This window comes from Chaetura pelagica, unplaced genomic scaffold (genome assembly GCF_000747805.2).
Source record: "Chaetura pelagica isolate M959 unplaced genomic scaffold, ChaPel_1.0 scaffold69, whole genome shotgun sequence".
Taxonomy (NCBI): domain Eukaryota; kingdom Metazoa; phylum Chordata; class Aves; order Apodiformes; family Apodidae; genus Chaetura; species Chaetura pelagica.
The window spans coordinates 8742580-8769099 of record NW_009970724.1 but is presented as its reverse complement, the minus strand read 5'-3'; the positions used below and the strand labels follow the sequence as shown (position 1 = coordinate 8769099).

Sequence of the window (26520 nt, the reverse complement as noted above, 5' to 3'; positions counted from 1 at the left end):
AGAGTGGGAAAGAAGAAGGCAAAAACAAGCAAGCATGTAATCATTCACCTGAAGATAACTTTGTTTATGAACTAGTAAAGAAAAACTTGTTTGCCATGAAAAGAACTAGTGGTCAAATACACTCTGTAAATCAAAAATGGTCATTAATCACAATATTACATAGTTGCACATCATGTGACACAGTAATTTTAGGTAACTGTTAAGATTATTTAAAAAAATAAATAAATCCTTACCTCAGTTGTTTTGCATAGTTTTGCTCAATTTCTATCCTTTCTTTAACAAATTTTGCATATTTCTCCAAGAAGTCAATGCCCCACTGTGTGTGCTTGTCCAAGTTATCAAACTGATCCTTTAAAAACAAAAGGCAACAAAAATACCCAGAATTAGTTAATAATCACAGCAGCAACAGAAACTACATAAAATTTATTTATGAGTTGTGCTGTGGAGGAATGCTTGCTACCTGTATAGAAGTTATTCCAGTTATAAATCACTTGCGTGTGTGTGTGGGTATATATATACATGTGCCATATACCAAAACAGTAAGCTGTCCTTGCAGGCAGAGATCTACCTCTTTCTGTAAAAACAGCTCAAAATACCTGCATTTTAAGTTGTACACAGTCTTTGATCAATTTCCCAATGCAAATGTGTCTTTTTTATCCCCTGAATCCCTTAATTAAGAAGTGGATCATTTCCATCAAGATAATAAAGACATAACTGAAGATGAGTATTAGGTAAATAAGAGAGGGTTCAACAGAAATTATGCCTTTGGTAGTTTAAAACACAAGCAGTTGTAATTGCATTGGATTAAAAAAAAGTTACTTCTACTCTTACAATTATCCACCGAAAGAAAAATATGAATTATAGCTGCATAACTAAGTTGGGTATAGTCTGCATATGAACAACATTCATTAAAGAGAATCTATATAAACAGTTCACAATCAGCTCTACCAAGAGATTCCAAAGACAGCAAACCTGTCCTTAGCCATTAAGAAAGTTATATTATAGCAAAGGCACAAAAGAAAAAGAGAAACGCTCTAAAATAAACCACGCTTCCAAAAACAGTTGGGGAATTGTAAATATATTAAATCATCTTCAAACCCAATCTTTCACTGTATTGTGTACAGATCAATAGATGGGGAATACACTAATTAGGATGAGTTGAAAATTCAAAAAATAAGTGGAAATACGGGGACTAGGTAGGACAGGATAAAGCTACAAAGCAGGCTAAAAAATATTTTTAGTCTAGCACATATTTGTGTGATACAAATGCTAAAAATTCTGCCCCAGAAGAAAAACCAAGGCTTTTCAGCTTAGAACAGTTTTTACAGTAAACCTTTAACAGTTACTTAGTAATCCACAAAGACAAGCAACTGCAACATCACAACTTTTGTCTTCAATAAGCTGAATCCAAACACGCTTCATAGTAATTTTAAAAAAGAAAAAGTAGAAAAAGAAAAAAAAACCTAAGCAAAGGATTTAAAGGTAAAGTTTTTTTAACTTACACTAAAAACTGTGAGAAGCTATGTCTTGCACATTGTCCTGGTTTGAGCCAGCATGAAGCCAATTTTTCTTTTTACTAATTTTTTTTTTCCTTCAGTAAGCTTTCTTGTAACTAGCAACAGTGTGTTCTGCTAGGCTGATAAGACAGTGGAATGTTTTTCTAACTACTGAGGCTTCAAGGCTGCACCTGCACTCTGCCGGCTCAGACACTATGGGGAGATCTGTGACCCCCCCGTAGGAGGCTGAGTTAGACAGACAGCAAAATTGGCCAAAGATATTCCATTCCATATATCTACGTAAGCTCAAGGGAAGGTCAGAGATCACAGAAGACAACTTCCTTCCTTCTTCTTCTCCCCTTCTCTTCCGTCCATGGCCGGCGTCCAGGGAGGACTCTGCTCATCCATCACCGTCGATCCTCAGGCTTGATCTCTCGTGACCCCCATAACTCTCTGCTCTGTTCCAGCAGCAGCTCCGGGATTCCTCGGGACTCTTCCCAGTTCAGGGAAGTGCTGTGGGAGTTGCTGGGGTGGGGGGAGGCGAGAAGTTTTTGCCCATACCTAAATATATCTGTATATAATTGTATATATTTTCTTGTATCATTCATTAGTGTTTTAATTAAAGCTGTGTAGTTTAGTTTTCAATCCAGCCAAGTCTCTCTCTTTTTTCTCTCTCTCCTTCCCTACCTGGGTTGGGGGGAGGGGGGATCGAGAGCATTGTTGTCGGACCTGAGTCAAACTGTGACACACATTAAGTAATTTGTCTGAACCTAATGAATTATGTCAACCTGTAGTATTAGCAAATTAAGTTCAATTTCAACATAGAGTAGGATGATCTCAAGCTAAATTGAAAAATGCCATAAAACACTGCAGGGCTTTAAGACTCAAGGAAAATGTATTCACTAAGAGAGATACCAAGATAACAGAACTCTACACAACCAACAAGAACACTAAAAAAATAACGTAAGCTGAAGGTTGCTCTCAGTATCCTATACCATGGACCAACAACCATGGCATTAGTGCCTTGAAGCATTCAATCCAACAGCATGCAAGAACTGCTACCCAAAAGAACCCATCCCATTCCATCAACAGCCATGTGCTCCTTCCTCTGTAGCACTGTCTCCACCAAAAACACTACCACTTTCCCTGAGCTTTTTCACCAGAGAACCATATAAACAGCCAAGAAACAGGAGTGGCACGAAAAACAAGATTTTAATACATTTGGTAAACCATCACCTGTTTCTTTTATTGTTCTGATGCCCCCACTGTAAACTGGACAGATATCTTTAATCACATAGAGTGACATTCCTGTTTTTTTGAAAAAATGCATACATTTGTGTGTGGGAAGGAGAAGGTTATCATATTGTAGAGTGAACCCGCTGTCTCATGTATGCATAAAAATGAAATGTATCAGTCTCAAGAAGCCTTTTGTTGTATTCCACTGATTTTTATAATTATTTGACAACATTACCCTGCCATCTAAAAGAAGTTTCAAAAAAGGTGCTTTTGGCATGGAGCATTAATACCATTAAGAAGAATAGACTTTCTTCAGTGCTCAGCAGAACAAAGCCTCTGCTGTCCTACTTAGGCTCCTTAATCCACAGAGCTCTCAGTTGTGGCTAAGGTTTCATGAGCATTACAGAACACCACATCACTTATATTTCCGAACCAGAGAGGCTTTCCCAACATTAACAAAAAAAAAAAAAAAAAAAAAAAAAGACTCTACTGGTCAAAATTTATCCTCTGCTATTAATATGAAATGGAAATGAGAAAAAGTGAGTACATTTAACATGCTATTCTCCCCTCATGCTCTACTGGATGTATTTCATCACTCACTGAGTGTCCAAATCTCTTCCTTTCCTCAATTCCTCTTCCTCATCTGATTCTAGAAAAAGCATGCTCTGCTCTGCGCAAAGCCAGCTTTTTAGGATTATCCCATAGCCTCTCAAGGGAAGAATCTGTTCCCTTCCTATATGAGGAATGTGCATAGAACATACACAGAACTGAACAGAGTAAATCCTGTGTAAGAAAAAGATTAAAACCCATCAGCTATCCTTGCCACTCTGCAAACCTTTAAATTAGTCCAGCTCCCCCACCATTATCATCATCTGTGAAACTACTCATGGATGCATTAATTGTCTCCTAGATAAGGAATGGAAAGTCTAATTTAGTCAGTCATTTGTCTGTATATACTGGAATTAAAAAACTACAAAAAAATCCCACAGCAGTATGTTCCCACTCTTTTGAAGAGACAGCTTCACAACGTCCCTTTGTTCACTATTGTTTTTTGGTCAGCAATTATATTATGCACTATCTTAACATGAAGCATACATTATGAAATATAAAAAACCCAATACTTTCAAGAAGTACCAAAGCATTTTTTTAAAACTGGCTTATGAATGACAAAAGTTGAATGTCTAAAAAAAATAAATCTACAAATAATTTGTAGACTTGTCTTTAAAACAAAACCACTATTAATTAGCTTTCACATAGACACTGATTCCTTAGATTAATTACTGATGATGTCTGTTAAGTTCTCTTTAAGTCACATACACAGAGCTCTCAATAAACAGGTAAATAAAATTTATCAGGCAAACAAATTAGCTTCACAATTTGTCAGATTCTCTATAAACAATAAACCAATGAAGGAAAGTCTTGCAGTCACAAAAAATCACCTCACACTGCTCAACAGTTACACTGAGATAAACCAGCAAAATAAAGGCAACACCAACGAATAAGTGGAAACGAATGGCCTTTCAGAAGGGCTTCTAGAAATGAGTTGTGAAAGTACTCATGGTCCTTTTAACTTCTCTCCAGAAGCATCCATGTTAGAGCTCTGGGCCTCAATTAAGCAAAAAGTTTCCTCTTCATCCAGAACACAAGCAGAAAATCTTCCACACTGCTACAAAGGATATCAAATTAATATACTAAGACAAAAGCCAAGCCAGGCAATATCTCAAATGAAAACAGAGATGCAAAATCAGGCAACACTAAACAGAGGAGAAAATGGACCAAGAAGTCCAAAGTTGCAATAACATTTGAACTTAGAATTTAAAAATAAATGTATTGGTGTATTAATTTGGCTGGCTCCTTTAAAAGAAAGGTGAAAATGGCACTAACTGAAGATCAACAAAACACATACTACAATTTATGGCTGTCAACTACCCTGACAGTGAAGTGTGTTCTCAACAATATTCCACAGCAAAATACATTGCTGTTTCTCTAATAACTCCCCACAGGCAGTTTCTGTCAAAAACTTTATTAAAACTGCAGCTGATTATTATTAAACTGATTAATGTCAACTAACAGCAGCCCTAAGTAGAAACTGCCCACTCAAAAGCTGGAATGTAGTCCAAAGTCTCTTCATTATAAATAAACAAATCTGACACTTCAGAAAAGGTTTGCAGTAGGTTACAGACTATTCCAAAATAAATGTTACCTCTCTAAATTGTACTTCCAAATTATTTACTGGACCCACAGGTAAATGTTACGAATGCTTCAAATATGCAGTTATAAACTTAACATGTTTTTCAGATACCAGGAAGTTTCACAACAGCAGCTGAAGCAACAAAGCAAGAAGCCAAACTGAATCAAATCTATAACCAAGAGAAAACAGCCTTTCCCAGGTTAAACTGAAGATTTGCTCTCCCTCTCTTACAGACATCTGTTTTTTCCGCAAATCCCTCAAGAACAAATAAAAACATCTCTTTATAGGGATGAGCATAGAGGGGAAAAAAAACAAACACAACACAAATGACTTAACCACGCAACTTCAAGTCCACAGCGAAGCCAACAGAGAAAATGTGGCTGATTATATAACTCAACACTGATGACAGTAGCTCTTGTTTACTCAATTAAAGCCCATGAGGTTTTCTCAAATTAACCTGAATTATGGATAAATTCAAATGATAGGTTAAATTCTGCATAATGTCCCGTCTTCCTGCATCAGCAATACTTCAGAAGACAAAAGGACTGAACTCCATTCAACAAGTTTAACTTTGTAAGTTACAAAACATTATACTACTACATTATACTACTACCTTCACGTATTCAATTTTTTTCACTTTTCTGAAATATCTGAAATGCTTCTACAAAACAATATGCACCATGCTTTTCTCTCTCTCTTTTTTTTTTTTAAATAAAGATCAAGGCCTTGAATTAAGTTCAAATTATTCAATTTTTTATATTAAAAATATTACTCAACAGAAATTACTTTTAAAATAACTTGCAGTGTTTGTGCAAAGAACTACTTGCTGTGCCACATTAAAAATTATGGGAACCATAATCAGACAAATATATTAATGAAAAGTTTCCAGTATAGTATATCTTTCCTTATTTTCTTCAGGACAAAATTTATTATAAAATTGTATTTTAATTAGAGTATGTTACAATAATATTCTTCTGAGAATATATGTAAGTTTTTCCAATCTTTGTAATCTCTTCAGTGCCTAATTGTTTTAGTTTTCTACTTGGTCTCTATCTTTACGCCCTCCTGCATCCTTTTCTCTCCTAGGACAATAGCTCTATTTTACTGTCTGAAGTGATAATCAATTATCTCTCTTCTTGCCTGCTTGTGTTTATAATTACCAATTTAATCTTCTGGTCTTTTTCTTGTAACTGCAATGTGCTTCTTCCTAAACAGGCAGACAAGAACTGCTTACAGCTAAATAGTAGCTTATTTTATTCAAATGTCCTGTTTGTTTCACATCTAAAACTAACAAAGAGCTGTTTCTATACCAAGAACAAAATAGAAAGTGTCTTGCTTTTCTGCTTCCTTTGAGCTCTGGATTGTAGCTTCCAGACTAACCTGCAAATTACGCCTCATTCCTCTCCAAAAACAATCAATATATTACAATTATGGGAGTGAAAAAAATGTGGCTGTGATCTAACTTAAAGGCTAAGCATTTTATAGAGTAGAAGATTAATAATAATGAGAACATTCAGAGCTGCAACACCAAAAGACACAGCAACACTGGAAACAAAGCAGAGGCACGCAGATATTAAGATGAAAAAAAGTTAGAGGTGTATATAAATAAATTAAACAGTACTTCACATTTTCAATTAATCTTAAAATGAAAGTTCAGTGTAGACTGTACAGGTAGGATAGTATGAAGAAAAGCTACAAGTCTTTTGGAGACAAAACAAAGGAAAAATAATTTTAAAAAAAGAACTTCTGAAAGCAATTTGTTAGCTGACCTTCAAGACATGGAGCTATTTTGCAAAAATTAAGACTCTGGTATTAACAGTAAACCGAATGTCAAAGCTTCAAAATATTTAAGTGAGGAACTGCTAAAAATACAGACTTGAAGTTATTAATATGCAAGAGGAGAACAATGGTAAGAAGTACTACTTTGTTATGAAGAATGAAGAATGAATAAATTAATAGCATGAACACAGTATGAATAATCCACTTGCCCATTAAAACTTTTGTGTATCTGCTTTAAAAGCCACTGTCAGCTTCTATTTTGACAAGTCAGTTTCTATGATTAAAGAAATGTTTGCATGATAAAAGAGAGCAAACAACTCAAAAGTAGTACTGAACCCCTTGCCATGCTCTAACATATCAAGTCAGGTTTCTAAAGTGAAGCTAAAAATGGAAAGCTATAATTGAGGAAGAGAAATACAAAATCTAAGCTTTTCTCCTTAAAGATCTCAGAGCAGCACCACAGGAAGTGCTTTGAAAACTTTTGAATCAAAGTCCACCCCCTGGTGAGAGGGTACTGTCTTCACAGGTGTGACACACATTTATTTTCCAGGAAAAGGCAGGAATCTACCTCAGACAGTACAAGAGTTTTGTTTGGAATGATCAGCAAGAACCACAACAGAATCCAGTTCTGCGTCTGGAGATGAGCATTTCAGGTGGAAGACTTTAGAGACTGGCATTAGAGATTACAGATGTGCACTCCAGTTCACCCATGAATGCACCAGTTGGGCTAATAATTAAGATTTTAACAGCATTATTTTTCTACCAGAACAGCAAATTGATTGAAACAGTTCACAGATGGGACACTGCATATCAAGGCTAAGATAAGAGAAGAAAGGAATGTTCTGCCACAGAGGGCATCTCGACAACTACGCCTATTTGTCCAGTTTATGAATCTCCAGAATTCTTCAGTTAATGGATGGGCACCTTCAATATTAACTAAAACAGTGCATTTACCTCACTGTATCAGGATGCAAAATGAAGTAAAGAAAAACTCTATTCTTCAGAAGTCTGGGCCTGCTTTTGTTTCTCTCAGGGGTCTCCCACTCTATCTTCCCTTCCCTTTCCCCTCACTGGCCGCCTCACCCTGTGAGATTTCCTAAATGCACCATCTCCTCCTCAGGCAGTTCTACCAACACAGTGTGCAGTAGCCAAAACATGGGTAGAGGCATCCTTACTCTCTGCTCCCCATCACAGCCTCTTTACATCATGCTTGTCAACTGACTTGTTTCTTGTGCATATGTATCTGCTTTAACATCATTACCTAAAAGTTAGTAAGGAGGTAAGATACTGTCCCAAGCAAACAAAATGGACTTTCTTACCACCACACCTTACCACTTGAGAAAAATACAGACACACACAAAAAGAAGGAATCACTAACCATAAACCCCTGCTTGTAGAATACAAGCATACATAAAGCATATACCAGGAAATTCTATTTTGAAAATTGAAGCAGAATCCACTCAGCTTTCAAATAGCCCCTTAATCTCATTAAACTTTTAACTGGGAGGAAATTTGTTTAAATAAACAACTTCTGATTAAAAAAAAAACAACACTTTTTTGCATATGCTTTAAAAAAAATCTTTTAAATCTTTAGTCTTATTTGTACTTGAACCAAAGCTTAATTCTGAAACAGTAATTCTCCACTTAGTTCTACTTCCAGCTTAATTCCTAATTTAACACACTGCAGACCATTTTCAAAATATTCTGTCCAAGAAAACAGCAGATCACAGATCATATATGTTTTTCATGTGTTATTGGATTATAATAGTTGCCACTTTAACACAGGAATAGCACTACACTTGTCTTGCATATACAAAGGACACAATTATGTCCATTCCCCTACAAACCAAGAAATCTTATCACCACAGCCAAGCCAGAAAGCAGACACTTTCTGAATCTTCTGGGAGTGGCTGAATGCTGTTAATAGACAGAAGCACAAAAAGATTTTAGTCCTAGTTATGTCATTTGCAAAAGGAGACAAAAAGACTTCAAGTTTAACCATAAATGAAGTGTGATATGATGCATCACAGTAAAAAAAATACTGTTTGTACAATGCTGAGAGATGCTGTTGCTCATTTATAAGGAATACCTGGAGAAAATCCCATCTTTACAGCACCACTGGAATAATGCATAGTATAAAGAAGTAGGGCTGTAATCAATGAAGCAGCAGACTGCAGAATTCACTGCATGACCAGTAGCCATGCAAGGCCATGCAAGTTCTGTTCAAAAACAGCACATTCACTGCATGACTAATACTAGCCTGCAGAAATCTGCAAGAACAAAATACCTGGCTTGTAAGTTTTTGAAAAATTGATTAATCATTTTGTCCTTCAGTTAAGAAAAGACTACTATGTGGTTTGACACCTGCTGTACAAGATGGATATTTCAGTCTATGACTAAGCAATCTATTGGAGAAACTTTTACATGCCTCTCTACAAATTATAGATACTTCCACAATATTATTAAAAATGCATCCACAGGACATCAAATGATCAAGCAGCCCTGACATTCTCCAGTTCTTGCATGTGTGACTTAATCTATCTTTGCATTCTAAAGGATCTGTTTTCTAAAAACTTTTAGAAACAGCAGAGACCTTTCCTACTGCAGAGACCCAGATTCTGCAGAGCGGGGTAAGTTCCTGCTCTAACCAGTCTGGCATAGCACCTAACAAGTAGAGTATACGCTGCTTTTTTCCTCTCCATACACTACAGGAGTGAACTCAGAACACTGCTCAATAAAAGAAGGGAGTGGTATCAGTGTTACAAAGCAAAATGTTTCCCTGAGAGTGGAGCTTATTATCCTGCAGGTGTAATGACAAGGGGTGAGGTACAAATGAGACAATCGGGGAAAGCTAAGGTTTTGCAAGTGGAGTATTATTACAGAATGCCAAGATGTCCTGCAACACAAATTCAGAAGAAAACAAATTCCACCAGCGTTGCTGCTCATTCTTTTGCAAGGAGCACACATCCACTGCTTTGGAGAACACAGTCATGGCTTATTAAGTTATCTCTCTATCCCTTACATGTACAAGCATAACTCTGTACAAGTTGTATTACAGTATGTCCAGTTGCCAATACCATGAAACCCAGCTTACACTGCATTATTTAGTGAAAGATTCGCTGAATTGAAATGTGATATAAGTAAAATAACTATTAGTTTGTATATAACTTAGTCAGACTCTACAATATAGTTCAGAAACGTACAAGTCATAGCTCTGAGGTTGCCCAAAAGCCGAATGACTGTCACAACAAACCATACAAATTTAAAACAAGGAAGAACTTTTTGGCAGCTGGGGGAGGTGAAAAAGAAGGGAGAGTATCAACTTCCCTGTCATCCAGGTATCACTTCCTTTTATTTATCTGTCCAGCTATTAAGGAGAACGTTTTGACAACACCACTTTTTACTGACTTAAAAACAACAGTGTTCAACAAGTAGACTCTTGTGCATGGATTTGTCACTCTATTTGGTGTGTTCCATGTTTAAAGATGTACATTTAAGCCTTCTCTCAGTTGAATAAGTAGAAAGAAAAAAGTATATCCCTTAAAATTTAATAAAGGTATATGTAATTTAGAATATTAAATTTGAGACAATAGTTCTTTAAAATACATTTCATGGCACTATTACTAAACAGTAATTGGAGCATCCAAATAAATAATAAAAGACATAGCAAAGAAATAAAACATGCATCCTGGTGTTAACTTTGTATCACTTCTCATAACAGGTGTAATTAAAATACCTAGAAAATCTACAAGAACTTGGGTACTGAAATAATACACATTGGATCTTCTGGTATATGTGCACAATTTTTACCTTTAAACACAGGCATAAGAGATCCAGACAGCTGATTCAACTACAGTCACTGTCCCTAATGTAGGTACACCATAATACAGTGAATGCAGCTGGAATATTAGAAGATGCTTCCTAGTGCTATTATCAGCTCTCATCAGAAAGATTTAAGATGAAGGAATATACTTCACATTTATTGCTACTGGCATTCAAAAAACATGATTGTGCTATACAGATTGTCCACAACTACTTGCTCTTCTAAATCACAGAATAAGATAACCATACACAGGTATTCTGATCAGCTCTTCAGTTGTATTTAATCATTAGCCTTTTATTGTTTAGGAAAGGCTTCAAATATTAACGGAATTAATCACCACAGACTGTTCTGAGAACACCCACTTCCCGTTAAATGGGAACAGATGCTGTTCAATACTTTGGAAGATGAGAGATCACTGGGGACTGGTTAGATAAACAGTTATGGAACTGGAAGGCTCTTCTGTTAGCCGATTCACCAGATGCTATTTTTGTCAACTCAATAGACTAGGGGATTTCTCTGTACACAGTCTACCTACTCTAAGGTGAACTTCTCTTTTCATTATCACCTGTGGATATTTTAGTGCTCAACAGAAAGAATATACTAGCTACATCTCTTCCCCTTCATTAATATCTTGCAAACAACAGTAAATACTTTTCAAAGTTGATTACAAAACCAGATCAACATACTTAACAGGAAAGTGACACGGCAGTAAATTAGAGCCTTACTATCTTCTCTGGAACACTATTTCAGATAAAGGTAACACCCTGTAGAAAAAAAAAAAACACACCACAAAAAAAACCCAAACAACCCCACAAAAATAATCCTCTCTTTGTAACAGAATCTACTATATTCATTGTTTATAAAGCAAAATTCATAGCAACATTAACATAATTGGACAAAGAACTAAAACTAAAACCAGATGTTACTACTGACAGCTTCAAAACTATGGAACTTCTCAAGATTTTGTGATCTGGATAACTTAATATTAAAATGTAGAAGACAGTTTATCCCAGAGTCTTTTAAGATATAAGCCTACAAACAGGCTAGGCTAAGACTTCAGAATCATAAACTGTATTGTAAGAATAACATTACAAATATTCATAAAAGCTTTTCTAGTCTATGCACTTTGCAAAATCAGACAACACAAACACATGCTGTTCCTCCTTCCATGTTAACAAGGTATTTTTCCTTCCCAAATACCCTAAATTACAAGATAAATTAATCAGAGTGATGCAATTTAAGCATAAGCATAGGCACTGCCATTAGAAAAGCTATGTTTTTAAAAGGTAAAAAATCTCTGTTACAGTGTATTTGGATGCTGTATGTACAAAAGTTGAGTACAAACTTCAGTGTGATGAAAAACTCCCCGCATTTTTAAAACAGTCATAGCTACATTTCTCATTTGTTCCAAAACATATACAAAGCCCAAACTCAACACTTCATACTGTTTCTGTAATCTGGCATGCCAATTACATCAGTATTACAATGAAAATGGGCTCCAAAAATATGTTCCACACCACTGCAGGAGTTCAATATTGAAAGAAAACAAATCTACAGTATAAGCAGTGTACATTTTTCTGAAACCAGACAAACAGTACTCAAGTACAGGACAGAAGAAAACACAGAATGACAGGATCACATCTGGCAATAGTGACTGCTTCTGTTTCTTTTTGAAGAGCCAGTCTCTTTTTGAGAGTTGATCAAGCAAACAGCCAATATAGAAATTAAAAGGTACTTCAGCAGGAGGCTACCTTCCTTCCTGACTACACTAATAAAACACAAGGATATTCACACTGAAATACAGTGGAGATCAGATAGATATATATATATAATCATCAAATGTAGGTACTTCATTTGTGACTGAAACTGAAGTGTCTTGGCCATATTTTCCCTCTCATAACTTCTCAGGATCAGTTTTTTAATAATCTCTAACCTAATTTTTTCATCTCCTGTCCATCTACTACTTCCCTTTTACTTCCTTCTTTAAGTCTCTTCTGCACAATTTACCTGATTGACATAACTTCGGTATTTACTCAATAGGCATATATTGAGAACCTTCTCTCTGCCCTTATCAAGAAATACTTTGGGAGACAAATTATAGCAGCAACATTTTAAGCTCTATGTTAATTCTCTACTCCATGCAAAGCAGCTTGTTCCATTGATGACAGCCACAGAAAAACTGCTACTGTGGTAAATAATTAGTAGATCTCTCCCCTAGTGATTCATCAGTATTACCAAATTTGAAATAAAGAGAAAAACTGGGAAAAAAAAGCAAAAAAAAAAAAGCAGCTCAACAATATCCTGGAGATGTAGCTCAAAATTCAACTGTAGATCATGACAACAGTAACTCACTACAATATAGTATTTCCCTTCCAATATCCAGATCTAACCAAAGAACCCTATACAACATTCCTGACTACACATTGGCCTGTAAGTAGAAGAAAGCAGCACAGCCTTCTTCCCACCTAAAGACATGGAACCTCTCCAGTATTTTATGTCATTGCTACAGCACATTCTTAAGATCTTATAGAGAAAACCCTACTATTTGTACTTCCATTCTTTAAGTGCTTACTCATGTCTGTACTCACTAAGACCTCAGAGAATTAAAGTAGCAAAAGTTATAAATCAGTTATAAATATCAGCAAAATAATCAGTGTTCAAGGAATTGTCGGCAAATGTTAAATACGTGCTGAGACTTTCTCAGATATTGAATAAAACATGAAATAATGATGAAATCACAAAACTTTCTATTTCTCTGAATAAAGATGTCTTATTCCATTAACTTCAAAACTTAAACCATCTAATTGCATATAGGAGTTTCAACTTTGTTATTCACTTCACGAGCTTGATTAAAATGCCACTCAAAATCCATGTTTCATATTTGGGAAGCCTTAAAACTTGGTATCCTAGCAAAAGCATTTTCAAATCAGTGATTACTGCACAACTATTTGTAATTCAAAACACATTAGGATGCACAACTAGTACATAAATACAAGGTGAAACCAAGCTTGTCAAATCAATGAGAAAACACTAAACAAAGGTGTTTTTCTCAAGATGTAACTTAAGATTGCAAATATTGATGTAGGGTAACAGCACAGCAAATATAATTCAAATAAACTACTTGCAGTTGAAACTGTAAACTTTTTCCAGCCCCAGTAATGTAATCAGACGAGCTGTTCTAGATTCTGTGTCAGCTAGTATTAAATACAGCTTTACTGGAAATACCTTTTCATGTACTGTGCTTAATATTTAAAGCCAAGAAATAAACCTATAAACTAAACATTGAATCACTATATAAAACATACCTACCCTTGGTTCCACTCAAAAAAGTTAAAGTAATGATGGCTATTGAAAAGCGTTCTTCATATGGCAATACTGATTATGGAAGACTGCTAAAATGCTAACATAAAAGCCTTCTGTAACACCATTTTAAGATATTGCAGATGTTCTATACAATATTGTAGGGATTATAAACCACAGCTCATACAAAGCCCAGAATAAAACTGCACCACACATCAGAACATATGCTGTACCCAAAAAAAAAAAATACCTTTTTATACATAACTTTACATATCTGGGGCTTCCTCATTGTGAACTGGTCGTGCTAACTCTTTAGTCTTATACTTTCCTTACATAATAGAAGTTAATATGAAGCAGAAGACAGAAACCAATGCTGTTGAAGAAACAGAATTAACTGTAACACTAAAGACATAAATATTAATAAAATAAGAAGACAGTCTAAACAAATTAAAAATGGAGCAAGTAAATTGTTAAAAACTTCTAGCAAATGAATATAAAAATAAATTGTTTTCAGTAAAAAGAAAAGCAGAATCTCATAGGAAAAAATTGCTTAATATGTTAGGATGCCATTTCTTGGTATAAACTTACTATTGCATTAGTTTGTTTAGTGGCAGAGAATATTGGAAGAGAAATAATCCAATTTGAAGAAAAGCTTCAGACTGTCTACTTACAACAGGAATACTTAAGATTTTTATTTCTATTTTTCAAGTACCCTCATCAGCTCACAACAAAATACATCTAAAAAAAAAAATTCCTCATAATGAGGTTAAACTCCATAATCTACTACCTTGAGACAATTAAAATCAACTGGAAATTAATGAAAGATTAGCAAAGTGCTCTTGAAAAAATGCTTTAAAACTCACCACCTGAAATTACAGATATGGATAGATGCAAGGCATTTTTGCTATGTACTTGCAGCTTACTGGACAATTTTTGTACTTAAAAAAACCAACAACCTCTAAAACACATGAAACATTGTTTTATTTTGATGGCCTTGGGAGGGACAAAGCCTGTGAATGTTCTGCCTTTGCTTTGTTTTTCATTACCACGACCAGTAAAAAGACAAAAACTTACAGAAGTTTAAAAATATGCATCACTCATTCCTCAGTGTTTAGCAACAAAATATATAACCAAAACCAAATAGGAAGTATTCCACAATTCACACACAATTACTGAAAAGTCACCTATAAATCCACTAAAATTATTAACTACTTTAAAGGTCATTGTACTGAGTAAGAGGAATCAACAACCTAAGGAAGGATAGGAAGAAACAATGTTATTAAAAGCTATGCTGTCTTCCTAACAGAGAAACTGGTACTAGTCCTTAGAAGTATCAAAGGCAGTATCGAAACAACTGTCAGATGAACTCGGGGAGATCCAGAAGCATAATTTTCCTTCCACAAATGAATGGAAGTCAGCAAAAACCATAAGCCTCTATATCAATAACCTAAGGAAGAAAAACAATCAAGAAAGCGACAAACTTCAGGTCTGACTTATGATCTGATTAGGTCTGCATGATAAAAGTTTGAAATGCAAAAGTACAAAGTACTACAAATAGTCTATCAAGATCATAAGAAACATTTACATACAAGGTCTTTGTTAGAAATTCACTGTTCTGTTTCCCACAATCCAGCACAGATAAACTATTTGCAGTACTCCTCCAACTTAAGGTCTATAAAGATGAAACAACAGCTCTCCCTTCAGAACTGAAACTTGCGTTTGAAGCACAGATCTTCCATTGTGTCTTATTATCCAAGAGTATGAACGCTGGCCATTCAGGACTCTCACTTTCAGCTGATACATAGTTTCTAAAAAATTGTAAGGCATTTCATACAAATGATGTCAAGATGTATTCTTAACATAGCCCACAATTAAAGCCTTGCAGTGTAAACCAGACACTACACAGAATCACTAAGCATAAATAGGACTGCCATCTCATCTTTAAGACTTTATTTTAAATCTATAAGAAAATCAGTGCAGTTTCAGTGAAACTAAATTATATGCCCTGAGAACCGAAGTAATAGAAAATCACTGGGTGTGTTTTTGTTTGCACCTACTAAGGTTTTAACATACCAAGACAATTCTTGGTTTTGTATGACTCCAACTCCAATCCATTGATTGGATGCTTGTTCTGGTAAAAATGTCTGATAACACACAACTACTCCGACCTTACCACTTCCCTCTCAGGAATGCAGAAGATAAAGCTGAATCTCGAGGAATCACACTTCTAACTCTCATCTGCTAGGCTTGTGCCCAGAAACGGCAAGATTGTTCCTGAAAAAGGTAATCATTCTACTGCATAGCTACCTAAGTAAAAATGTTTCTTTAAAAGCCAGTTTAGAAAGAAGTTGTTCCTGTTATTAGGAGAGATCAGTCAGGAAAAAAAACAACCAAAAAACCACTCTTAATATTAATGTGTTACAAACTCAGGGAGGCTGATTTAAAAAAAAAAAAAAAAAAAAAATCTGTTATATACATAGGGAATGAGAACACAAAGAACACAAAGGCCTCATAGCTTTTACAAAACAAAGGAGCAATCAAGCTAAACCAAAACAAATAACCCACAACCCCTATTTCCTTAGTCTTAACCTAAAGCCTTAATCAGATCACCACACCTCTTGCTACAGGAATAAATATTTGAATTTCATGCCAAAGAGTCAGGATACCTCACGAAATTGCTTGGTTTGCCTCACATGGTGACGTTTATATTTAAGTTTCAAGCAACTGTAGAGTCTACATTCCCCTTCCACTACTTATGAAGTGGAAAAATGCTAAGCATTTGAATTTTCCTGATAAGTTACTATTTATTTTCAAAAAGCTAGTTTTTCTTCTTTTAAACATGCAATCTTCTTAGATACGACACCTAACCAGATACTCCAGTCTGTTTTTTTCCCATTTCAATACAACATGCTGCAAAACCACAGTGCACAGATCTCAAATGTCATCTACTCTTTAGCAAATTCCCCAGATAATAAAAAAAAAATTAAAGTAAAACTTTTAACTAATTAGTTTAATTCTAAATAACTTGAAAGTAACATTTTCATCATTTATAAACCCAAGTACTAAAACACATTCTTTTTCTACTAAATTCCAAATTACAGCAGTCTAAGCTCATAACCCTGAAAAGCTATTCCATTAAATACTACACATTTTACCACAGAAACACATTGGAGGACCAAGTAGGGTGAAAACCAGAGGACTGTCCTGTAAGGATGCATTAGTACTGCAGGATCACTGGAGTATCTACTTTAATAATTTAGTTAGCTTTGCAATTACCCCCCTCTGAAAAAAAAATCTGCTGAGAAGTTCCTGATGTACAATACTTACTCTGAAGCACATTAATGCATTTCACTGATCCTGTGAAACCTTTGCTCATAGAACAAATAAATACTGGTAAAGTTAAATTTATAGACACATATCTGCACTATAAAGATCTAAATAGCTGCAGTTCTTACCCATTCTTTATTAATCAAATTTCTCAGTTACAGAAACATCCCTCTCTCTGGTACCATTTCACTGGCATTTCTTGAGTGTTATCTATTCCTGCTTCCTTCTATCCTTCTCTAATGCAACAAACATTAGCCTCTAACCTCACTTTCAAGGACACTGCTAGCTGATTCCAGCTCTATTACTTCATTATACCAAAGGATTACTGCTTACTTTTAATGAGACTCCAGCACTCCCTTGTACATTTCAACAAGTATTCCCTGCATTCTCTTTAAGTTGCTTATGGGCCTGCAAACATGACATGGGTCCACCCCATTGATACCCTTTGCTTACAAAGCATACCAAAAGAAAGTTAAGATGCTGCAGTTGAGATCACTCTGTCTCATGCCAAACAATATATGGTTTTGCCCAACTCTTATTTGGCAAGATCAGTAAATGACCCATCTTCTGCTGGAAATTAAAAGTTAACTGAATTGGGGATGGTCTTTATCCTGTGTGTTTGTGTAGTGTAGCACAACACAAGCCGCTATGTGACTAGAGGTTCTAGACACTAAATAAACATGAAGGTAATATACACTCCAACTAGTGATTACTGATGTCAAATACCCTAATTATTCCTCTAATTGTGACTTACTTCATATAAATAGGGGAAAATCAGAGGTAAAATAGATGTCATAACAGCTAAAACAGGAACAACACATCCACTATTAGAGGGAGTGGGCATTAGAAACATGTTAGAAACATTAGAAAGTGTTGGGCATTAGAAACATGGCAATTTCCCCCTACTACAGTATTTCTCTACTGCAGAAAAAGCCAACTGTATTGTAGCATAGATACTGTCTTGAGTTCATATGTATCGATTGTTTTACTACTCATGGCCACAAAGAAAACCCTATGCCACCAAAATCAAACACTTATTTGAAAACATTGTAAGAAACATAAACGCAATTTACATTATTTGGGGGGGGGGGTAAAAAAAAAAAAAAGCATCTGGGGGGAAAAGAAGCATACAAGAAGCTTACTCCACATTGAAAGAAAACCCCCCTCAATTACTTTGCCAATCAGAAATCACAAAGTGAGGCTTTCACGTGCACTGAGTTGGGCACCCACTCTGAATGAGAAAAAAGCCAGCAATCAAATGCTGTCTTTCCAAAGTTTTTACAAAGCAGATAAAGATCCAAAAGGCACACCCATCTTCTTCACCTTCACTAACATCTGGTTCCCCCAAGTATGCCAAAAGCAAGAATGCCTCTGGACTCTCCAGTGCAATGGCTGTAGCATTTCAGAAGTTCTTCAGGACTTAAACAACACTTCAAACTCAAATCAAGTGGATGCCATTTCATCACACAATGCTGCAAAAATGTTCTTTAACATCATATGGAACTACAAAAATGCATGTTGTACTATTTCTTGTGCACCAGCCAATGAGAAGTGATTTGCAGGGCACGTGCCTTGCAAACAAATACTTGCTAAGCATAAGCAATTACATTAATAGATACTATGATAAAATGGTGAACTTTCTTCTCAGTACACAGCAGATTTTACCCCTTCAAGTGAAGAGTTTTAAATGGTTACTTCAAGCAGACCATCTCATAAAAGAGAATCATGGCAAGTTATTAGAATTTGCTGCTTTTTGTGTCTTACTTCTAATATTTTACAATACTATATTGCTTTGCACTTACACATTAAAAAATGTTGAAGTATCCTACAAAAGCAGGTATTGTAACAAAATTAATTTTAAAAAAACACACACTTTATTCCCATTTTACAACCCAAGTAACAGAGATTAAAAATGAGTTTACTTGTTCAAAACTACACAACAGTTTCACAATAAAGCCCAAGAAAAATTTGTCTTGCAATATCAGCTTTTTAGCTCACTATTAAGACTGCACTTTTCCTTTGAAAAATATGGAAAGTAGTAAAACTATGTATAAATGCACAAACCACAATGCCAAAAAGCACCTGAAGCAATTTAGTGCACTTTTTGTTGTAAACAACAAAGAAGCAGAATTTTGCCTAAGGAAAGAAATCAAGGAAAAGGTATTAATGAATCTCACATGTAACTATTTCAAATGTCAATACTATTGAAATTACCAGAAAAATAACTATCCCCCCAATTAAGACCTTTCTTGTTCTTACCACTCTTCTCTTAGAATGTAAACTGCAGTGGAGAAAAACCAGCAACCCAGACTAACAGATTTATTGCAGATAATTCCATAAACAAAATCAGTGTAGAGGGTCAGCATTTTAATGAAAACCTTCTGGTTTTCATTAGTTCAATACTTCTTTTTTTCCTTCTCCTCCCATCCAGCTGAAGCACTGACATGCATCCGAAGACGAACATCTCAGCTTTCTGCCAAGAGAGCACTGGGACTGGGATATGTAAACTCATTAGGGGCAAAATGAAACAAGCTGATTGGAATTTCAGCTCTCACTGAACAATTTGTTCATCAACACAAGGAAAAAGCTGAACACATCTGGACTTTGGGGAATTATTTTTCTACCAAAAAGAATTCAAGTTGCTGAAAAAGTACACGTGTGCTACGAACAATGAAAACTTAAGAATTTCCCTTCCATTAAGAAAAACAACAACCAAAACCAAACGAACCCTGAAAGCCTACAACCAAAACCTGCATTACTGACCTTACCAAGTATGCTAAAAAACTGTTCTACAAATAAAAAAACTTAAGTATTTAACTATTGTAGTAAAAACAGAGGGTCTCACCCAGATTAATCCAGTATAAGAACTAGTTTAAATAAACAAATTAACTTCTAGACACTTCAGACTTACTTCAGTGTGTTTGTAGCACCAGTGACAACTCTACACAAGCATTAATCCTCTGCCTTTCAGTACCTGCAAACTGTTGATAGCACAAATCATACCTACTGGGGACACCCCTCATCAAGAACAGAAACCTGAACACTTGGACAACAGACTTTCTCTACTCACGTTTTTCTCTATCCAAGTTTTGATGGATTTGCCATTCCAAAGGATACTTATTTTGACAAATACACTCTTAAAAGAAATTCTTTGCCTGGTTGAGATAAAAGATCTTGCAATCTCAAACAACATCATGCCGTTCTCAGGAAATCAAACTGCTAGTGGTAGCATTTAGAATCTTGATATAGGCAACTCTCAGATTTTATATTTTTGTAGCTTTCAGCACTTCCAGGTAAGTGCAGTCCTATGTATGTTTGTATAAACTTCCCTGAAGAGCATGTGCATTTCCGAGTACATCTACAAGTAGGAGTATAAATAAAACCAGATGCCATTTTAATAGACATCAGGTGATAAATAGTTTTCAAAACTGAGAAAATGCTTTCCAGAGAGACACTCATGAGCACAAACATGTATGCAGCATTCTGAAATCAAATCACATTCAACATCAAAACCAAACTGATAAAGTCTCAAGACAATGACTCATCCCTTCCTGGAAAAATCAGTAAAAAGGTCAGATGTTTACGAACCAGACAATTGCTGGAAAAATACAGACAAATATTATTTCTAACTAAAAGCTGATACAATTGTTTTCATTCTGGAACCTGATATAACTACACATTCAATAATCAAGTACTTGATCCTTACATAATGTTCTACTTGGAAATCTCACAGGTCTTCACAAGAATGAAATAAGCTGCACAGTACTCCTTGTGAAAGACTGTAACCTCACAGAGGTTAAGCACTGTATCCAGTATCCTGCCCATGGCAGAGGAAATGTATGGCCATTCCACGCATCTGTAAAACTCTGATTTCATACGCTAGCCACAAGCCACATTCCTTGCACCCATTTGCAGACCACAACAGCAAGAACACTGAATGAAAAGAGAACCCATACAGAGTACTGCTTGCAATCTCTGGGTTAAGTTGAAGGAGAAACCTGGGATAAAAACATCCCCGTTTGATCTCACAAACATCTACATATTAACTGGAATATTGCTTTTAACACAATATGAGTTAGCACACTACAAAACTTTACAAAAGATTAAAATTCAGAAGCACAGAAGAATTTCCACATGGGAGATGGGCTGATATTTATAATTACTTTCAATGTATTTTTTTAACTACATAACCACGATCATATTAATTGTAGAGAAAGGTTTCTCAGTTTCAAACTGCTTTGAAAAAAAGCTTCTATTTAGCTAAAAAAATTACAAATTTTCTAATTCAGTGAATAAAAATATAATACATTATTGCAACAGATATATGCTGAATAATACCTGGCTGCTTTTCAGTGTAAAGTTTTTCGTATTTACCTTATATGGATGTTTTTCCATGTAGTCAAACTTGGCAATTTTTAGGATTAGACAACATTGCTACACAATTATTATTCTTCTACAAAAAGTGAATATATCATTTTTAAAGAAGGAAACAATGTCTGAAACAGGTCATAAAAGCATAAGAAAATTTTAACAGCTTTTGCAAACTTACTGATGCAACTGACAATTATTTAATTTTTTTATAAGTAAAACTTGGGTTTAGCCACTGAAGGAATTTTGTTTAAGGAAAGATTAAAAAGAGCACATAATCAAATATACTTTGATCTTTCTTTGGTCAAACGTAACTCATTTCTAAAATGGTATTCTAGTGCCAGTGGTTTCTTAATTATAAAAGATGGTGTGCTTCTGGCCCCAAGGAGCTCACAACAATAGTATCATTAAATCTTCTAGAGCCTTTTTTTTTTTAATCATAAAATCTTAGCACAAAAGCCCTCAGCGAAACTTCTCCTTTAAATATTTATCAAGAGGTGAGAAACAGATGGCTAGACTGGTTTTGCAGACTGAAAATGTTCTAACACAGCATTCAAACTCTTTTTCTGCCAACTGCTATTAAAAGGTTCTAAGAGGTCTGAAAGACAGAATGTGCATCAAAAGTGGAAAAACATCTTTCCTGATTTTTTTAAGGAGACAACACAAACTCTTTAATTAAATTTTCAAGGAAGTCACTTATGAGTGCCAGCCACACAATTTCACTTGCTTCCCACTCCTTAAGCCAAAAACTTTATTATCAACCAGTCTCCAAAGCTCAGTCAACTTTTAACATCAAACCCGATGCTAGAGTCAAAGCCAATGCACTACATATTCAATTTAACTTAACAAAAACCCAGACGACAATAACCAGATATATTTTGTTAAATATTCTGCTTAATGTTATTTGTATACTTTATGTCAATCACAAAAAGAATTCCAGATGTGCAGAAACATACACACTGAACAGATGCTCATGCTGAGTAGATTCTTTAAGATACTACATTCCATCACTTTTATTTCCAACTACTTCAAGTTTCTAAAAGAAAACGATTTTAGTTCCATTCATCTATTCTTGCCTTGGATATTGCAGTACAGTTTGAGAGATGTCAGGCAAACACCTTATTAAGCAAAGTACGCACGTCTGCCCAGGACTTCAATGTGTAAACCCTCTTTCTGCTCATTAGGTGAACATAAACATGCTGCATTTGAAAAAAGGGTGTTAAAAAAAAATTCAAACTCTCAATCTAAACAAACAGCAGCAATTTTGTGTTACCAATGAAGTGCAGCAATGTGATTATGTGTCCCCTTTAATCAGACAATTACTGCTTTACAAATACTACCTAGGAAAATGTTAGATATTACAGATAGGAAACAGAGCACACAACAGTCAAATTCTCAGAAAATATAATTTCAACTGGATTACACAAGATTTAATTTCCCGGTTCTCACTACCCTGTTCTAACCATTAAAAGAATATTATCATGCAGAGTTCACCAAGTATCTTCGGTTTTTTGTGGACATGCACATTCCATAAGGAATATGCTGCAGAGTTACCACAAAGATAAAAGCACTAATGAGAAAAAAAACTATTTGTGGAATAATACTTTCAAAATTGATCAATTTTTTAATTTTTGCAATAGAAAAGCATAAAAGGGGAACAAATTTCACACTCTGTAGAAAATATTATAGAATGAAGCAGTTCTAATGACAAGATGATTTAAATTAATGACTATTTATATGACTACTTTTAATTCACATTATTTCATACAATGTTATCAAAGGAAATACATTCATAATTGGAAGTAGTAAGTCAACAGGGAGCATGGTGCTTAGCCAAGACATAATGAAAAGCAGTAAGTGTCTCTAACTACTTCAGCCTACTCTAGACATATGTTTCGACCTGTGCACATCAGAGAATGGTAGTGTACTTATAAAAATGGTTGCTGGAAAAGCAAAGAGCCCCATAATCCACAAACAGAAACAGCAGCTACAAAATTTAAAGGATTAGAAAATAAAAAGCTATCAAAGAAAATCTTTCCCATGTCATGTTCCTGATATAGCCAGTTAAAGAACAGTAGCATATTCATTGCTTCAGTACCAGAACAGCCACATTAAACAAGTACCACATAAATACCAGACATGAGCTGCTTTTCTAATTCCCTAATTTTTCTTCTAACTTCTTATCTGTCTCTAAATTCATCCATGCATGCTTTTTACTCATCAGAAATAGCATAAAGAGTCCAGGGAAGGAAAAAAACCCAACCCTCCAAAAAAAACAAACAACCACCCCCCAAGAAGACCCCAAAAACCACAGAATTGTGAACAAGCATAAAATATCAATAACCAACACAAAGAGATACAATATGAGAAGGCAGAGTTAAGGAAATATTAAAACACCTAAGACAAAATAATCAAATTTACCTCAATGAATCAGTAACGCCTACATACATATTTGCAAATGTTCTGGAAAACTATAATCTAGGTACCAGTCTTAATCCTGAAAAATTCCACTTTAAGATCACAGGTGCAAGCACTAATGAGGAAGAGCTTTAGGCTCAACAAGGTCTCCAGAAAATCTGTGCAGAAGCATTCTCTGCAGCTGAAGACCCTCAACATCATGAGTCTCTACTGCAGCTGAAGTCATCAGCAAACCCAGCACAGCTGGGGCTGCCTTCTGAAGTTGGACTGATGCTAACAACAGGGCATAAGAAGGAAAAGCTACTAAACATAGAATCACATAATATTAGGGGTTGGAAGAGATCTCTGGAGATCATCTAGTCCAACCATCCTGTCAGAACAGGTTCACCCAGAGCAAGCTGCGCAGGATGGCGTCCAGGTGATTTTTTAATGTCTCCAGAGACAAAGACTCCACCACCTCTCTGGGTAGCCTGCTTCAGTGTTCTGCCACCCACAAAGTAAAGTAGTTCCTTCCTCCTCATGTTTTTACATTATCTTTAAAAATTTACCTTTGAATATCAATACAGTAATACCTGTCTGAGCCAGGGGATGATCTGAAACCAATTCTTAAAAAGATGGTCCTGCTCATCGACAAGTGTAAAATCTTACAAAGATGGCATTAGTACACAAATGGACCAAACCACACAAGACAAAAAGCCTCTGAGGTAGTCTTGTGGCTGATAGAATTTTGTTGCATAGGGAGAATTTGGGAACAAACACATCTAATGTACTCCTTGTTCAGAAGCTTGTCTTTGACACTCCACAAATACTGATTTTTCTGTATGTTTTTAACCTGGACTTAAGCTAGTTTAATTAATTTAATTTTTTGCTGTATTAAAAAAACCCACAATCTTTATTTGCCCAACCCCTAACACTCTATAAAGAGAGTTGTTAAAACAATTAAACATTCAATACTCGATCAGTAAGAGAAGAACTGAATATTTTTCCAGCAAAGTTTGCTTTATAACCCTAATAGATACTTCTCAAAAGTATTATTAGATTCAGCTGAAAAAAACATGCCACTTACAAGTCACACTTTAATGTAAAAACTTGTACTGTGTTGCAGTAAAACTTTTAGCTTAAATGTCTGACACTATTTCTTCAAACTACTACATAAGAATTAGTGACTTAGGAAACAGCATATAGGTTTAGATAAAATCCTGCTAGTTTAATAACACAGTGAATGAAATGCCTGTCATTAAACAAAGTCTGAGGTCAAAATCCACCTTCTTGTATGTATTTCTTAAGCATATAAGGAAGATAAACACGTTCTTACAAAACTGAATACAAGATAGACTACAAAACCTTAACGGTCATTTACAAGCTGAACACATAAAATGCAATTCCCCTCTTTTTAAAAACACTGACCTACAACCTCTCATCTGGATTATATACAAGCATGTGTACAAAGACACACTTGTGCTGCCAATATAAATCAAGGGTTTTACCGACTACTTGCTGTTAATATTACAACAGTTTTATATTTCAGTTTTGACACAGCAGTGCTGCCAGCACAAGCGTATTTTATCTTAACTCTCATCATTCCTATAAATCCTACTTAAGTCCAAGGTGCTATTCAAATCACTAAAATAACGCCTAAATATCTTTAAATCAGGGTTCTCCACATAGTACACGTGATGCAATGCTATTACATCTTCATTTTGCATAGCCAGACAGCACTTCCTCAGGTGGCTTCAGGAGCTCCATCAGCCCAGCTCTACCCCACCCACACCGCCTGCAATGCCACAGCCTGCCTTGGACTGCTCAGCTCGTCGCGGCAACAAGTTGTCTCAGCGTTAAGCAGATCTTTGCTCCTCTAGAGACTAATAGCCCTGCACTAGGACCTACTGATAAAAGAATGTAATTGAACTTAATATTAGAAAAAAGTATAATGCTAGGTCCAAGGTAAGTTTATTCAAGTTGCTATGTTTAGCTTTCTGTGCATTTTTTTCTGACTGCAAGTGTCTGTGCTTCAGCGTCTTTGGTCTTTAAAGGCAAATAAAGAAGGGCAAGCAGCATTTCAAACGGGGACTTGTTGGAATTATTTTGTGTGTGCTGAAGCTTTCCCACGATCAGCATCAGCTGCAGTTATAGCAGCAACAGTAGGAAATCTGACAGAGAAAATACAAGACAACGTCCCACCAGGGCCTGCGAGCAGACATCGCCGTGCTGCTCCGACAGACTCCCCCGGGAGAAGCACCTTCCTTACTGCCCTCAGCAGAGCCAAACAAACCTTCGGAGCAGTCGAGGTTTAAGAAAAGATCTAACGCGACACAGGCGAGCAGACACTTATCTGTCTCCTCGATGCCAGATCTTCGTATTTAAAAAACAAAATACAGCATTAGCCAATGTTCTGGGGGACTTTGAGAGACAAAGCTATGTAAGAGCTGCTTCCAATTACGGGCGACAGCTCCAAGCGCCTTACTCGCCAGAGCAGTCCGGCGGTTTTCGGGCAGGGAGCAGCCCCGCGATCGCTCGGCGCCGCCGCCCAGAGGGTGCCCGGTGCGGGCCGCGGCCCCTGTCCGAGCCCGCCCGCGACCCCG

The 26520-nt window shown here is 35.8% G+C and overlaps 1 protein-coding gene across 1 annotated transcript in view; it reads right to left on the bottom strand.

The window, feature by feature from the left end:
• The window catches only part of FNBP1L (formin binding protein 1-like), a 62343-nt gene that overhangs the window by 26172 nt on the left and 9651 nt on the right, over positions 1-26520 (bottom strand). The window contains exon 2 of the mRNA XM_010006764.1: positions 234-349. Coding sequence (XP_010005066.1) covers positions 234-349 — 116 coding nt within the window. The remainder of the gene's footprint in view (positions 1-233; positions 350-26520) is intronic.